The sequence below is a fragment of the Acomys minous genome, assembly GCF_964271855.1.
Source record: "Acomys minous genome assembly, chromosome: 11".
NCBI lineage: Eukaryota > Metazoa > Chordata > Mammalia > Rodentia > Muridae > Acomys > Acomys minous.
The window spans coordinates 108604640-108619520 of NC_140492.1; the positions used below are offsets into that span (position 1 = coordinate 108604640).

Here is a 14881-nt window from a genome sequence, read left to right on the forward strand (position 1 = left end):
ATCCAATTTTTTAACAAGTGGTTGCTTGTTTCCTTTACATCTGTGCTTCTATTGCGTTGGGCATATCTTGAGAGCAGGTCACTATTTTAGCTTCCAGGGTCATAGTAGGGTAAAAATAATTATTTTATACTTTGGTTGTATATACATATACATATATATATGTGTGTGTGTGTTATATATACATATATATAATGTATAATCACTTTTCACTTTCTCATCTTACTACAAGGACAATTGCTCACCCGCACTCATTGCTACTATATTCATAAGAGCCAGAAGTTGTAAACAGCCAAGATGCCCAATGGACAATGAAAATGTGATACACTCACACAATGGGGCATTATTCAACTATTAAGAGAAATGAAAATTTCAGGTCACTGGGTGGAGCCAGAAGCAATCATCCTGTGTAAGGTAGCCCAGACTCAGAAAGACAGATGTGTGTTTTCTCTTATACGTGGACTTTAGCTTTTACAACGTTAGACACGTGAGCTTCACTTAGAATACCCACAGAGGTTAGGCAGACCTAGGAGGAGGAAGTGAGAATAGAAGGCAAAGGGATAGAAGGGAAACCAGAAGAGGAGAATCAAAAGGGCTGAGGGAGTATGAGGAAGGATACCTGACGTTGAAAGCCTTTTGAAAAGCCATATGAAAAACTACTGCTGAAGAAGCTTCCCCAAATATGCACATAAACAGAAGACATTTACATGCCGTTACTGTGTGACATAGGAGGCATACTCTGAGTAGACATCACATCTTATGGTACCAAATAACACCCTAGCACCAGGAATAGGTTACTTCTTTTTAGTCATTGACCGAAAGAGTTCCATAGACCTGCTTGAACACTACAGGCCTTGGTTACCCCCAATACTTAGTGATAAGACCCCACTGTTGAAGACATCACGTGCCTATGGCATAGAACATGGGGAAACCGAGCTGACAATCAACAGAAAGCTGCACCACCACTGGCTAGTGTTTGTTTCTTTGTTTTAATGTGTCTGAGGGATTTTTGCATTGATCTTTTCATTAAGTATATTTTGATTATTAAATATTTATATTATGAATAAATATATATTATATTTATATTTTGCATATTACATTATATAATCTATTATATAATATAATAAATATATTTATATTATGAATAAATGTCCAATATGAATATTGGAATAAATACTAAATTTTATCAAGCTTCTCTAGTATTTGTAAACACAATTATTTCTCTCTATATATCAAACCTTTAATATTTAGTTGGTCTATGGATCAGTGATTTTGAGTCGTTAGCAATGAAGCCTCCTTACATTTGAGTATAAATTCTACTCATCCATGGTTAAGTACCCTGGTGACAAACTGCTGAGAATCATTTGCTAATGTCAGAGTTTCATGTTCCTTAAATGCTTGTATTCGGCTCTTATTGCTTGCTCTAGTTTCATTTCCATTTCTGTGATAAATATCCTGAAAAAAAAAATCAACTCAGGGAAGAAAGGGTTTGTTAGCTCTGTGGTGGACTGAGCCCCCCACCCCCGGGCCAGCCTTCCCACACTAGCATGCCTGTCAGTAGAGTCTTTTTCTGGTTTCATTTACACAGACACAACCTCACAGTCAACTTCCTGTTCCTCTGGCTCTTACAGCATTCTCTGCCCCTCCTCCTTCTGCAATGATCCCCGAGCTTTTAGAGTGGGAGTTGAGTTGTAGATATACCAATGGGACCTAGCTCCACGATTCTGCATCTCAATCGACCGTGGTTTTCTATAATGTCTCCATCTGCTGCAAAAAAGAATCCTCTTCGATGAGGCACAAGAACCGCTCGTATCTGTGGGCGTGAGGACAGATGTTCGGATCGCAGTTAGGGGCTGTACTGGTTGAGTAAAGTGTGGAGAGGGAGGATGAGGTGGGCACCACTGGCTAGACGCTGGAGAAGGAGCTGATGGCAAATAACCTTCTAAACTACAAGTTTAAATAAGTTGGACTTGTAGACTAATTGAGCCCTCTATGATAGATTGAGAAAGCGAGGTCGTTTTTTTCTTCTGGGGCACCAAATCTTTGAAAGAAGCCCTAATTGGCATTATCACATTGACCAGCAGAGTGCGACCTAGGTCCAGACAATAGATTCACAGTGACTCATTCAACAGTCCACTCATGGGAGCTTGCTGAAAAAAAAAAAAACTGCAGAAAATAGATGATTAAAAATCATATACAGATATGTGAACCAATGATAAGAAAAAAAGTGAGTTTTGATGAAATGTTTTGATATATTTACGAAAAAGCTTTTTTAAAATCGAATAACGGCTAAGATTCACCACACTATTTTTTGTCAAAAGCTAGTGTTAAAAATAAACACCGTGGGGGCGGGAGAGGGGATAAAATATTTACTATGCTTAATATTTAAATCCAAAAGTTAACCCTTTATCTCACTAATTGCTAATTTTCAAAATGTTGAATATCTAATTTCAAAGTCTAAGTAGATGTTTTAGGAAGAATCTAATTCACAGCTTGTGTTCCTTTCAGCTTCAGGACTGCAGTCGCTGGCGCCTAGCGTTGTCCTACGAATGCCGGTGTGTGTTGGACGTGATACTCAGGAGGTCTTGTGGGTTATATATTTTTTTTTGTAAAGGGTTAAAACCTTTACAAAAAGGGCTGTGGGAAGTATTCTGGGTCTCACCCTGCCTGGCAGGCTCAGCAAAAATACTGTGACATGGAACCTACTTGATCCTTTGCTTCTAGCCTCTATGAATAAAGGCTATCCGTGTCTGTTTCTGGTTACAAATTATTCAAGTGAAATTGTTTTGTTATAGTAGCAGGAACAGATTATAAGAGCAGGTTAGCCGTTCAACTTGGCCAATGACCCCTAAATCTTAGAGACATAACCCTCCATTAGAATGCTTATACTGGGTCACTTTCCTCACACGATGTGCTCATCAGAAGTGTTTTTCTCACCTGCATTCAGTGGCCAGCTTTATTAGAGTTTAAAAGAAAAGCCGGGCAGTGGTGCACACTTTTAATGCCAGCACTTGGGAGGCAGAGGCAGGCCTTGAACTTCTGTTTGAATCCGTTCTTAAATTGTTTTAATTAGTGAAACTAAGAACTCCAGGAGGGAATACTGGGTTCCCTGGCATCATCTGGTGAACATGAAGGCACACCCCAAAATTTCAATAAATAAGGACTTTCAATTCAAGCAAAAGATTTCTTATTCCGTATCCATATTTACCCTCTGCTCTTGCAGCCTTTCCCCAAAAGAAAAGACAAGGACAACAGCAACAACAAAACACCCACCTCTTTTGGAAGCTGTGGTGTGTCAGAGTGTGCCAGAGTATACCCTTTTGTGCCAGCCATTGGTCTATTTTGAGGCCTCTGGCTCCTGCTACATCATCAATACTGGACCCTCACTGGGACTCCTCTCAGATGTCCTGTTGTTGTCCTGTGTCATGGGAACCCTGCAGCCTTGGTCTGCAGGACCAGCCTCTTTTCGTGTTCCAGCAGCTCAGAGATGGGGCAGATGCTGAGGTGGGCCAACTTAAAGGCCTGGATCTGGGCCTGGGTAGTTGCTAAGTTGGTGAGCCCGCCAGCTCCCCTCATCCTGCCTGCAGCCCTCAGGCCAGTTCTTCAGCTTTGCCCAGGCCAGAGGCAGGAACAGTTCCCTTGAGTCTGGCTGCTGAGTTTTGAGTGCTCAAATACATGTTTCAGTTTTTAACATGTCAACTTTTTCCCCCCTATCATTATACAGTTTATCTTTTCGCCATGTTAAGCTTTCTTTGGACAAATTGAAGTTAACTCTGTGTATTTGACATTATTTCCCCTGCTCTTTGCATGCCATTTAAACCTTCCTGTACCTTGTGCTCAAAAAGCTCTTGCCCAGAGCCTCCACTATTGCTGTTTTTAAAAAGCATGGTTTCTGTTAGTTGTTTGGACAAAATATCTAACCAAAGCTAATTAAGGAAAGAGGGGGCCCATTTTGGCTCAGGGTTCAAGGGTACAGTCTCTCCTGGCAGGGAAGGTTTAGCAGTAGGTGACTGACACAGCTGGTCACACTGGTGTGTGAGGTGCAGAGAGGAACATTAGGGCTCAGGGGACTCTCTCTTTTATACTCTGCCTAGGAGCCAGGGCCACAGAATGGTGCTGCCCACAGTTAAGATGGCTCTTACAGCTTCGCTTACCCTGCTCTCCATAATCCCTCAAGAGGTATGTCCAGACACAAGCCTAAGCCAGAAATTTCCCCACGTGTACCCACCAAAGGCTGTCTCCTAGGCAACTCTCCCCCCAATTCATGTCAGATCGATAACCCCGAGTACCACAGAATACAATGTTTGGCGGTAGGGACTTCAGACATAATTAAGTTTAAATGAATGACACGGTGGGCGAGCTGGTCGTAATGCAGCCTCTGTCCTTGTAAAATGAAGTCGGATTTAGGATAATGGACATGTGTGCATCGGAGAGCCACCAGATGAGAACATGGGCAGAAGTGGCCATCTGCAAATGAGTAAGAGGGGTCAGAGGAGACCGGCCACCAGCAACATTGACCTTGGATTTGTAGTACCCAGAAATGGAACAAAAATAGTTAAACTAGCCAGGCTGTGGGATGTTGACGCTCTAGTACTCTGATGTGTCCTCCTAGGAACTTAAAACCTCTGTTTGGTGTGAAACGCTGACTTCCGGTGGGTTTCAGATAGGGAGGGTCCTGGGAATAGGACAAGAAGCCTGTGGGATGTTTCAGCCTTCTCCTTTGCTGCCTTAAACCTTTGAGTTACACTCTTATTCAACTACGAATGCTGACTCTAATTCATTTAAGAAACATCCAAAACTTAGATTTTTCAACTGCCAGCTTCAATGTCCTGTTCCAGACAGCCAAAATGTCACTTGGAGGTCACCAGCCATTGGTCCTCCTAAACCTAAAGGCGGCCCTGTGGCGCTTGGCCTTTCCTCTGAGTCATCTGCTCTTGCAGGCACTCAGAATTCTAGGAGCAACATACCAACAGGCAATCCTCTGGGGGGGGGGGGTGGGGGGAGCCTGAAGCCACCTAGGTGGCCGCATCTTCTTTTCACCGGGGAGGCCCCCGGAGCCCGAGCTACTGAGCTGGTTAGCTCTCCGACCACAACTGTCTTATGATGCCCACTTCTACTTCCTGCTCCTGTTTCCCTCCAAGTTCCTGTTAGAGCCTCAAAGACAGGACCAAGGACATTTGCTTCCCTAGTCCTCTCCAGGAAGGCCTCAAACAATAAATTCCTTCCCTGCTTCATTATTACTATTATTATTACTATTTTCTGTTTGGATTCTATAAGGAATAGCTGGTTCTGCTGAGATTCCTTCTCCCACCACTTCTTTTTTTTTTTTTTTTTTTTTGGTTTTTCGAGACAGGGTCTCTCTGTGTAGCCTTGGCTGTCCTGGACTCGCTTTGTAGACCAGGCTGGCCTCGAACTCACAGCGATCTGCCTGCCTCTGCCTCCCAAGTGCTGGGATTAAAGGCGTGCGCCACCACGCCCGGCCCTTCTCCCACCACTTCTAATCGGGGTTCCCTCATGTAGAAATCTCATGGCAGGATGAACCACTGTTGTGTTGTTGTTGTTGTTGTTGTGTTGTTGTTGTTGTTCTTCTTCTTCTTTCTCCTTCTTCTTCTTCATCTTCCTCCTCCTCCTCTTCTTCCTCCTTCTCTTCCTCCTCCTCCTCCTCTTCTTCCTCCTCCTCCATGTGTGGATGATTCTAATCTCCATGTACTAAGCTCTAAATGGGACCCACCACTCATCTCATTATTCCTTTGGTACACCTATTCCTGTTGCTTTGTCCTGGTAATTTGTCCAGTTAACTAATTTAGCATCTCTCTTGCTACAAACTCATTGTAAGGCCCAGCATCTGCAAGAGGAAGGCTGTTCTCGCTTTCTTCTTGCTTACAGGTGACGTTGCTGCTTTTGAACTTTTTTTTTTTTTTTTTTTTGAGACAAGGTTTCTCTGTGTAGCCTTGACTGTCCTGGACTCACTTTGTAGACCAGGCTGGCCTCGAACTCACAGCGATCCGCCTGCCTCTGCCTCCCGAGTGCTGGGATTAAAGGCGTGCGCCACCACGCCCGGCCCGCTTTTGAACTTTTTTAAGTTGATAGGTTAAGTTTTTACCTTCCTCACTGAAAGCCTCTCTGGGATTTTGGCATTCCAATTTGCACCGGAACCATAGATCTACGCAGACATCTTTTGCAATTAGAGATTTATTAGCAGTGGAAAGTAGTTTTGTTGTTAGATGGACGATGGTTTCGATTCTGTCCACACGGTGGCGCTAGTATACAGAATATCATTCTCTCCCAGTTGGCGAGGACTCAGCACTGGTATCTTAGTAAATGCCTGTGTATTTTGGGGAGACTGAATTTTACATGCGATATTCAACAGTCTACCAAATACTAAAGTGCCCTCAGGGAAAAATATGTAGTAGTGCATGAAACAAAACTGAAATTTTAAAAAATGTCTTAAAATGTCTGTTCAGTCTTTTAATCACAAGTCTCTCTCTCTCTCTCTCTCACACACACACACACACACACACACACACACACACACAATTAGTGCAAATCTCTCTCTGAGAAAGTTGGGTGGTCTTCACTCACCAGCAGACTCACTCAATCGCTTTGCACAGGCTCAGGAGCAAAGGTCACACCTAAGTTTATGAAGAAAGCAGGGCAATTGTGTAATTCTGCACCTCCACTTTCAGCCCCACCCCCCTCTTATTCGAACCTGGCATAATCTTAGGTTAAAGTCTACTGCCCCTTTTGGAAAACATGCCCGGGCTTGCAGTGCGCTAAAGCCCTGACAGGGGACCTACAGAGCGACTTGCCTGCTGTGCAACGCCACAGAGGCTTCCTTTGTGCACTGTTGGGGGTGCAGGGGGTGAGGCGAATGCCTTAGCAGCTGTTTTTGCTAGACTTACCAAAGGTGGAGAGTGGTTTCGAGGAAAGCCCAATTTACACTTGTTAATCTGGAATTCTAAGTGTCCGTGGCTCCTAAGTAAAACCACTTACATACTGTGTTAGCTGAGTCAAAAGCATTGGGCATGTAGTTGACTTAACAAAATTTGGTGGTTCTGTGAAAAACATATTCATAATAGCTACTTAAATTGTCTAGGACCCAGTTTCCTCACCTGTAAAATGGGGAAAGTGTAGGCTATATTACGTTACTTCAAAATATGTCCACAGGAAACTGGAATATGTCACCCTAAATGTACCCCGGAGTCAGGTGATATTGAGCTGAATTAAGAAGCCCTGAAAACGGCACAGTGCTCTTTTGTAAGGAAACCCTGCCTTGAAAAAACAAACAAACAAACAAAGAAATCTCAATTCCTAAGAACATCTCCTGCACCAGACAAAAAGAATGACTCTAAGTAATAATCGTTTCCGTGAAAAAAAATCAACAAGCCTCACCCCTATTTACTCCCTTATTCGGACCGCCTTCATTTCTGGTCGTCTTTTTCTTGTTTGCCTTAAGGCAGCATTCAAACCTCAAATCTTGGAGGGTGCTCATTTCTCTGTGTATCTTCCATAGATATGGAAGCGAATAAACTTTCAGCAGTTAATTTGCCCTGCTTGAGGAACCTCGGCTATAATTTAGAAAGGTAGAAGGAAAATTATTTCCTTCCCCCAGTACAGCAGTATTTTAAGATATAGGCATTTTCAAACAGCTAGCAGATTTAATTTAGTACTTCAAACTGTCGACAGTACTCCATAAGCACGGGCACCATTGCCATTGGAACAAGAAAAAAAAAGGTTAAGCTTCTTTGTTGTTAGAACTGAACAGTAAAACGCCAGTTTGTTGACAAGCACACTTAAGCTCTGCACCCCACAGGGGAACCTTGAATTGACTCAGTGCGTACCAGGGTGATGACATCGCTTAGTGAGCCATTTGATCCACGCACTTTGAGTCACCCACTTGGAACAAGAAGTCATAGATATCATAATGAGCAACGGGACACATTTTGAGCGCTACTGTCAAAGCCCAATATTATTGCTAACCAAGGCCCCCTCAGACCGTTAATCGCTTTCCTGAACAATTCCACAGGGTGGCGCTCTTGCCTTCCGATGGCTGGACTTGTTGCGTACCAAACCTTCTCTGGGCATCGAGCCCCCTCTCTAAGGTTAAGGGTCTGACCTCTGACAAAGGGGGTCACTTATTGGGCAGTGGCAAGACGAGGCAGGGAGCTCAGATGCTCCCACACTACCATAGGTCTCCCCGGTCTACGGCCGGGATTGTGCCTCGTTCCGCAGCGGCTCTGACTCAGCCCTGGGCCCGGGTCCGCGGACCCAGCTACTCAGCTGCCCGGTCCACCGAGCCATGGACTGGAGCGAAGGAACCCCGCGGTGGCGGCGGTAGCCCTCAAGCGCTCCTGCTCGCCGGGTGCCATTCTGCGTAGCTCCCTGGATGACACCGAAGTCCGGTCGCGCGGCGGTCAGGTGGGCGGTGCCAACCCTGCCATCACCCCCCCCCCCGGGTGGCCTTTTCGCATCCCCGCCGGAGCCAGGAACACGACAGGGCGTCCGCCGCTGGGTTTCTGTTTCCCTTGTCCAAGGTCAGGTCTTGAGAAGAACCGGGGGCTCGGGGGGACGGGGGGGGCGCTTCGCGCACCGCCACCTCCAGGCCAGGTCGAAGCCCGCGGAACCCACGAGGCCACCCGACACCTTTTCACCGCGCGCACTCCAGGGCTGGCGGGTGGAGCGTTCGCTGTGACGTCACGAGACTCCGCCCAACCCACCGGGAGAGTGTTTAAAGCTTCGTGGCTCGCTCTCGCTCGCACTGGCAGAGCGGGACGTCGGACTAGCAGGTCAGCGGGGGGGACTGGGGCTCGAAGGCTAGGGCTAGCCCGGACGCGTGTCCGCGCCTCGGAGGTGGCAGCAGGCAGTGTCGTTGGGTGGCGAGGCCACGATGGAACTCCTACGGACTATCACCTACCAGCCGGCCGCCGGCAGCAAGATGTGCGAACAGGCGCTGGGCAAAGCTTGCGGCGGCGACTCTAAGAAGAAGCGACCGCAGCAGCCCTCTGAAGACGGGCAACCCCAGGCCCAGGTGACCGCGGCGGCCACGCACCACCATCACCACCACTCTCACTCGGGACCCGAGATCTCGCGGATTATCGTCGACCCCACGACGGGGAAGCGCTACTGCCGGGGCAAAGTGCTGGGCAAGGTGAGGAACGGCGGTGCGGGCGTCCGGCTGCGGGGCGGGAGGGCGGGCTGCCCGGGCAAAGCCAGCCACCTGGGGACCCAGCGCCCTCACTTCTGGCTCCTTCAGCTGTCTGGTCTCCTGCGCGACGTGGGTCCCTCGTCTGCCCTCCGGGGCTTCTGCGCGCTGACAGCCACTGGGGATCGGCTTTGTATCCTCAGCCTAGGTTCTCCTCCCGAGTCTGTAGAGTCTGTAAAGGAGGACTAAAAGCATTCTGCCTTAGTTCCAGCTCTCGCCACCTGATCCCCCGGGGAAACTCGCCTGTCAAATTTCTTCCGAGGCTAATTCCCACCGTGTCCCCCTTCCATTGCCATCTCTTCATTTGTAAAAGGGAGATGAGAAAACTGGACTGGTTTCCAGGAATGCGTTTACCTCCCTTCCTGAAGGACCATTTTGCAAAGCAAATTGCATCCCTCTGCCCACCTCTCTCTGTTCTCCAGATTTTTGCTTTTTCTTTCCATGTATGTATTCATGTATTTTAAACATCGGCCCTCCATTTTCTTGTCACGCTCAATCCCATCCCGGCTTTGTTTCCTCTCAGGGTGGCTTTGCAAAGTGTTACGAAATGACAGATCTCACAAACAACAAAGTCTACGCTGCAAAAATCATTCCTCACAGCAGAGTAGCTAAACCTCATCAAAGGGAAAAGGTGTGTATGACTGTTGAGTAAAGTATTTTCTTTGTGTGCCGGGATGGCCCTACCCTATTAGAAAAATGTCTTCTGTGTGTGTAAGCACTACCTTTCCAGAGATGGCGAGAGGCTAATAAACCTTTATCTTGCCCTTCTCCCCGTAGATCGACAAAGAAATAGAACTGCACAGAATCCTGCACCATAAGCACGTGGTACAGTTTTACCACTACTTTGAAGACAAAGAAAACATTTACATCCTCCTAGAATACTGCAGCAGGAGGGTAAGTGCTGGCCCTGGGTCAGTGCGCTCACGCACACGGAAAGCTACTGCGCTGTTTGGCTTACGTTTTACCTGGGGTTTTGGCTGTGACAGTAAACTGTTAACCTGCATCACTAGTCCAGCGAAGGGAAGCCTGATTTGGGTAACTTTGTTTAACAAAATTCTCCTTTTCCTCCTCCTCCTTCCCAGTCCATGGCTCATATCTTGAAAGCAAGGAAGGTGTTGACAGAGCCAGAAGTCCGGTACTACCTCAGGCAGATTGTGTCGGGACTCAAGTACCTTCATGAACAAGAAATCTTGCACAGAGATCTCAAGCTAGGTAAGCCTCCCGCTGCAGGAGCTGGGGGAGGGGCAGGAGGGAGGCAGGGGTGGGGGGTAGGGGAGTAGGGGGAGAGGGGGTGGGGGTTGAGGTTCCCATCTCTTTGCCCTTTCTACCTCTCACTGTTCTGAACTGGGATCTAGCCTTTTGAATGGGAGACTTCAGTGGAGGAACACCTTTCCAAGGGAGTCCACATTACATTTCGTGTTTATCTTCTAGGAAACTTTTTCATTAATGAAGCCATGGAACTGAAGGTTGGAGACTTCGGTTTGGCAGCCAGGCTGGAACCGTTGGAGCACAGAAGGAGGTGAGTGTCATGTCCTACCTACCTCTTGTGTGGACACCAAATACACTTTTATTGTTATATTAGTCCATAGTAAGTTATTTCGCACTAAAATCTATAAACCACAGCAGTGTTGCTGAAAGGAAACCAATGTCTACTATGATATAGGGTAACTTATACCTCTAAATGGATTATTAAGGCAATGAATAAAAAATATTTAAATCTGCCTGAAATATATAAACCCATCTGCTCTCAGTTGGTTAAAAACACTTGATCATATGAGCTGAGAAAATTGTACACACAGTTAAAAAAATTACCAAAAAACGGTCAAAGAGAAGCACTGAAAAATGTTCAAATAGAAATTCAGCCCAGAATTTCAAGGTTTTGTTTCCCATTGAGTCATTCCCCAGAGAAATAAGTTCAGTTAATGCATTAATAAATAGTTCCTAATGCGATCTTCCTGTATTCTGTCTCTTTAGAACAATATGTGGTACCCCAAATTATCTCTCCCCTGAAGTCCTCAACAAACAAGGACACGGCTGTGAATCGGACATCTGGGCCTTAGGCTGCGTCATGTAAGTAAATGCACCGGAATGTCTGAAAGGCGAACGCGACTCAGTTGTCATGCTCAGCACGTTCCTTTCTGACCGTTTCTGAAGGCGTGTTTCTGTGTGCACAGGTACACAATGCTGCTAGGAAGGCCCCCGTTCGAAACTACAAATCTGAAAGAGACGTACCGGTGCATAAGGGAAGCGAGGTATACGATGCCATCTTCCTTACTGGCCCCGGCTAAGCACTTGATAGCTAGCATGCTGTCCAAAAACCCAGAGGACCGCCCCAGTTTGGATGACATCATTCGGCACGACTTCTTTCTGCAGGTCAGTGCACCCTTTGACCTCTCTCTAGAATTGTATGTCAGTGCCCTGATGGCTGGATCGGTTTCTGAAGGTCTCTTCCGGTTTCACAGGGCTTCACTCCAGACCGACTCTCTTCCAGCTGTTGCCACACAGTTCCAGACTTCCACTTATCAAGCCCAGCCAAGAACTTCTTTAAGAAAGCCGCTGCTGCTCTTTTTGGTGGCAAAAAAGACAAAGCAAGATATAATGACACACACAGTAAGTTTTCAGACCTCACTCCCCTTTCTGTATCCAAGAGTCCCCTTAAATGTGATGAGTGACCTGAGACTACATTTAGCATAATTTCACCATTATATTTGTATACTACTGACCTTTGACACTAATAGCAGACTACACAACTAGAGCTGATGGATAGCTTCTGTTTCCTAAACACCGAAGCGTGCTGCCTGCCTGTAAGGTTGCAGCTGATGGCAAGGACGGAAAGCTTTGGCTTTGGGTGCCCAGAAGATGTGGGACTAGCTGTCTTCCAGCCTTTGTTGGGATGGATTAACACACACAATTCTTTTCCTTCGTTTACAGACAAAGTGTCTAAAGAAGATGAAGACATTTACAAGCTGAGGCACGATTTGAAGAAGACGTCGATAACCCAGCAACCTAGCAAACACAGAACAGATGAGGTGCGTTGCGGAGGAATAATTTAGCTTATTCTCATTCTTGAGTAATCAGCATCTTGATGCTTATTGGGGCCGAAGCAATGCTTCCAGTCAGATGCCGCAGTAGCTGTCTCTGGCTTATGGCCATGGCTTTTTGATAAGCTTTTTTTTCAGTGATTATCATAATCTCATTTTAATCTGACATTTCAAGTATAAATAGACTTAGCTCCTTGACTCATTGCACGGCTCTCCTCGCCCTCTCAAGGAGCTCCAGCCGCCTGCCACTACAGTCGCCAGATCTGGAACCTCCGCAGTGGAAAACAAACAGCAGATTGGGGATGCGATTCGCATGATAGTCAGAGGGACGCTTGGCAGCTGCAGCAGTAGCAGTGAGTGTAAGTGCTTGAAACCATCTTTTAGACAAACTACAAGGCTAGTGCTGTATACTAAGTGACCTGAGTCAATTTTGTAATCCAATTTAACATAGAAACAAAATTATAGAATCTGGGGAAAGACATTGAGTAACCTTGATTTCTATGTCTTTCAAATTAGCGGAGGGAAACAACATTTCCAGATCCTGGGGTTTAATTGTAAACAATGTTGCCATTTCCATTTCTGTGACTTTGCAGGCCTGGAAGATAGTACCATGGGAAGTGTTGCAGACACAGTGGCAAGAGTCCTCAGAGGATGTCTAGAAAACATGCCGGAAGCTGACTGTATTCCCAAAGAGCAGCTGAGCACATCCTTTCAGTGGGTCACCAAATGGGTCGATTACTCCAACAAGTACGGCTTTGGGTACCAGCTCTCAGACCACACTGTTGGAGTCCTTTTCAACAATGGCGCTCACATGAGCCTCCTCCCAGACAAGAAGTAAGTGTGCCTGGCTGCTGCCGCCTGCCACTTCTCTGCTGTTGCACCAACGGAATCCGGAACCGGTGATGAGCTGCTTCTAATCTTTCTCTTCTCTCCTTCCTGATTTTTAGAACCGTTCACTATTATGCGGAACTTGGCCAGTGCTCCGTTTTCTCAGCAACAGATGCCCCCGAGCAGTTTATCAGTCAAGTGACTGTGCTGAAGTACTTTTCTCATTACATGGAGGAGAACCTCATGGATGTAAGTACCACGGCTTCAGAGCAGAGGCAGTTGAAGCGCTCTGGGCCCCAGGAGACTCAGCGTCACTTTGCAGTTTGTGTAGTTTAGCTTCCCTGGTCCGATCTTAGACTCAGTGAGTCAGTCCCTGTGTGGCAGAATCGGGCGCCCCGAGGCTGTTCTGAGCCTTGAGTCTGAGAGGCTTCGGGGATTGCGCACACTGTCCAGTTTCCTAGGCACTAACCCTCTCTCCTGATTTCTTCCAGGGTGGCGACCTCCCTAGTGTAACTGATATTCGAAGACCTCGGCTCTACCTCCTTCAGTGGTTGAAATCTGACAAAGCCTTGATGATGCTCTTCAACGACGGCACATTTCAGGTACCTGAACCTTTTATGGGAGGACATGTTCAGGTCCCAAACGCTTCTACCTAGCTGCTTTGATTTTTGTCAGAGCCTTTATTACTTCCTGAGTATTCAGTGAGTTCTAACATCTGTGCTTATTTTCAAAGGTGAATTTCTACCATGACCATACAAAAATCATCATCTGCAACCAAAACGAAGAATACCTCCTCACGTACATCAATGAGGACAGGATATCTACCACGTTCAGACTGACGACTCTGTTGATGTCTGGCTGTTCACTAGAATTAAAGAACCGAATGGAGTACGCCCTGAACATGCTCTTACAGAGGTGTAACTGAGAAGCCTCGTGAGTGGACCCTACGGGACTCCTTTTCCACCGGGAGCTCAACAGAGAAGCCGGTGGAGGAAGATGGAGCACGCTGGAGAAGACGGACAGGCGGTGGTACGAGCACAGTCCCTCTGTAGCCTGCTGGACTGCTGGAACCAGCCCAGCCCAAGGTGTACAGTTGACTTTGGACAATCCAGGTGCAGGGCAGAGTGCAGTTTTCCTTGAGATGCCTGTCGTAAGGGTTTATCAGACCGTTTTGCAGAAGGATGCATTGACTCTTCAGTTCTCTCTGTTGGGAGTGTTTTCGGCTGGAGGACTTGGAACTGTGAATATACGTCCTGCAGGGGACGGAGAAGGGAGGGTGCTCCCTTGTTGTTTAAAGGCTACAATCAGAGCAGCTTTTGGCTGCTTAACTGTGAACTATGGCCATATGTAATTTTTGGTTTTGTTTGTTTGGTTTTTTTTTTTTTTTTTGAATACACTTGTGGCTGGAAAAGTGCATTCCTTGTTAATAAACTTTTTATTTATTACAGCCCCAAGAGCATATTTATTATCAAGAAGTTCTTTTTTTTTATGTTGACCATTTTGAACTCTTGGCAATAAAGAGTATGAAATAAAACAATGGTCTCCCGTCTTTGCTCTGACAAGCACCACAGCATCACAGCCTTTGAGCGCGAGCTCCTGACACACCAGCATGACAGCAAATGCACAGGCAAACTAGAAAGCTCTTTACTTCTCCTAGGGGCACTTTTTAAGAAATCAGTCTGTAATATCACAGCTGTAATCATGGACTTTCTGAGTGGATCTAACTTGAGTATAAGAGGGCTATCACTTTTTATACCCCAGCTCCCAAACCCTGGACTCCTGCTAAATGCCAAACCACTCTGTTTCTAGAGTA

At 46.3% G+C, this 14881-nt stretch overlaps 1 protein-coding gene across 1 annotated transcript; it reads left to right on the forward strand.

The window, feature by feature from the left end:
• The first annotated feature begins 8740 nt into the window (after window positions 1–8740).
• Window positions 8741–14515, forward strand: PLK2 (polo like kinase 2). Its single transcript, XM_084802497.1, has 14 exons — window positions 8741–9145; window positions 9723–9830; window positions 9977–10093; window positions 10282–10411; window positions 10631–10718; window positions 11174–11269; window positions 11374–11572; window positions 11662–11809; window positions 12131–12228; window positions 12470–12599; window positions 12834–13074; window positions 13188–13317; window positions 13560–13670; window positions 13802–14515. Exons 1-14 carry the CDS (start codon window positions 8885–8887, stop codon window positions 13991–13993), a joined length of 2049 nt encoding a protein of 682 aa, XP_084658623.1. The 5' UTR covers window positions 8741–8884; the 3' UTR covers window positions 13994–14515.
• The last annotated feature ends 366 nt before the right edge of the window (window positions 14516–14881 follow it).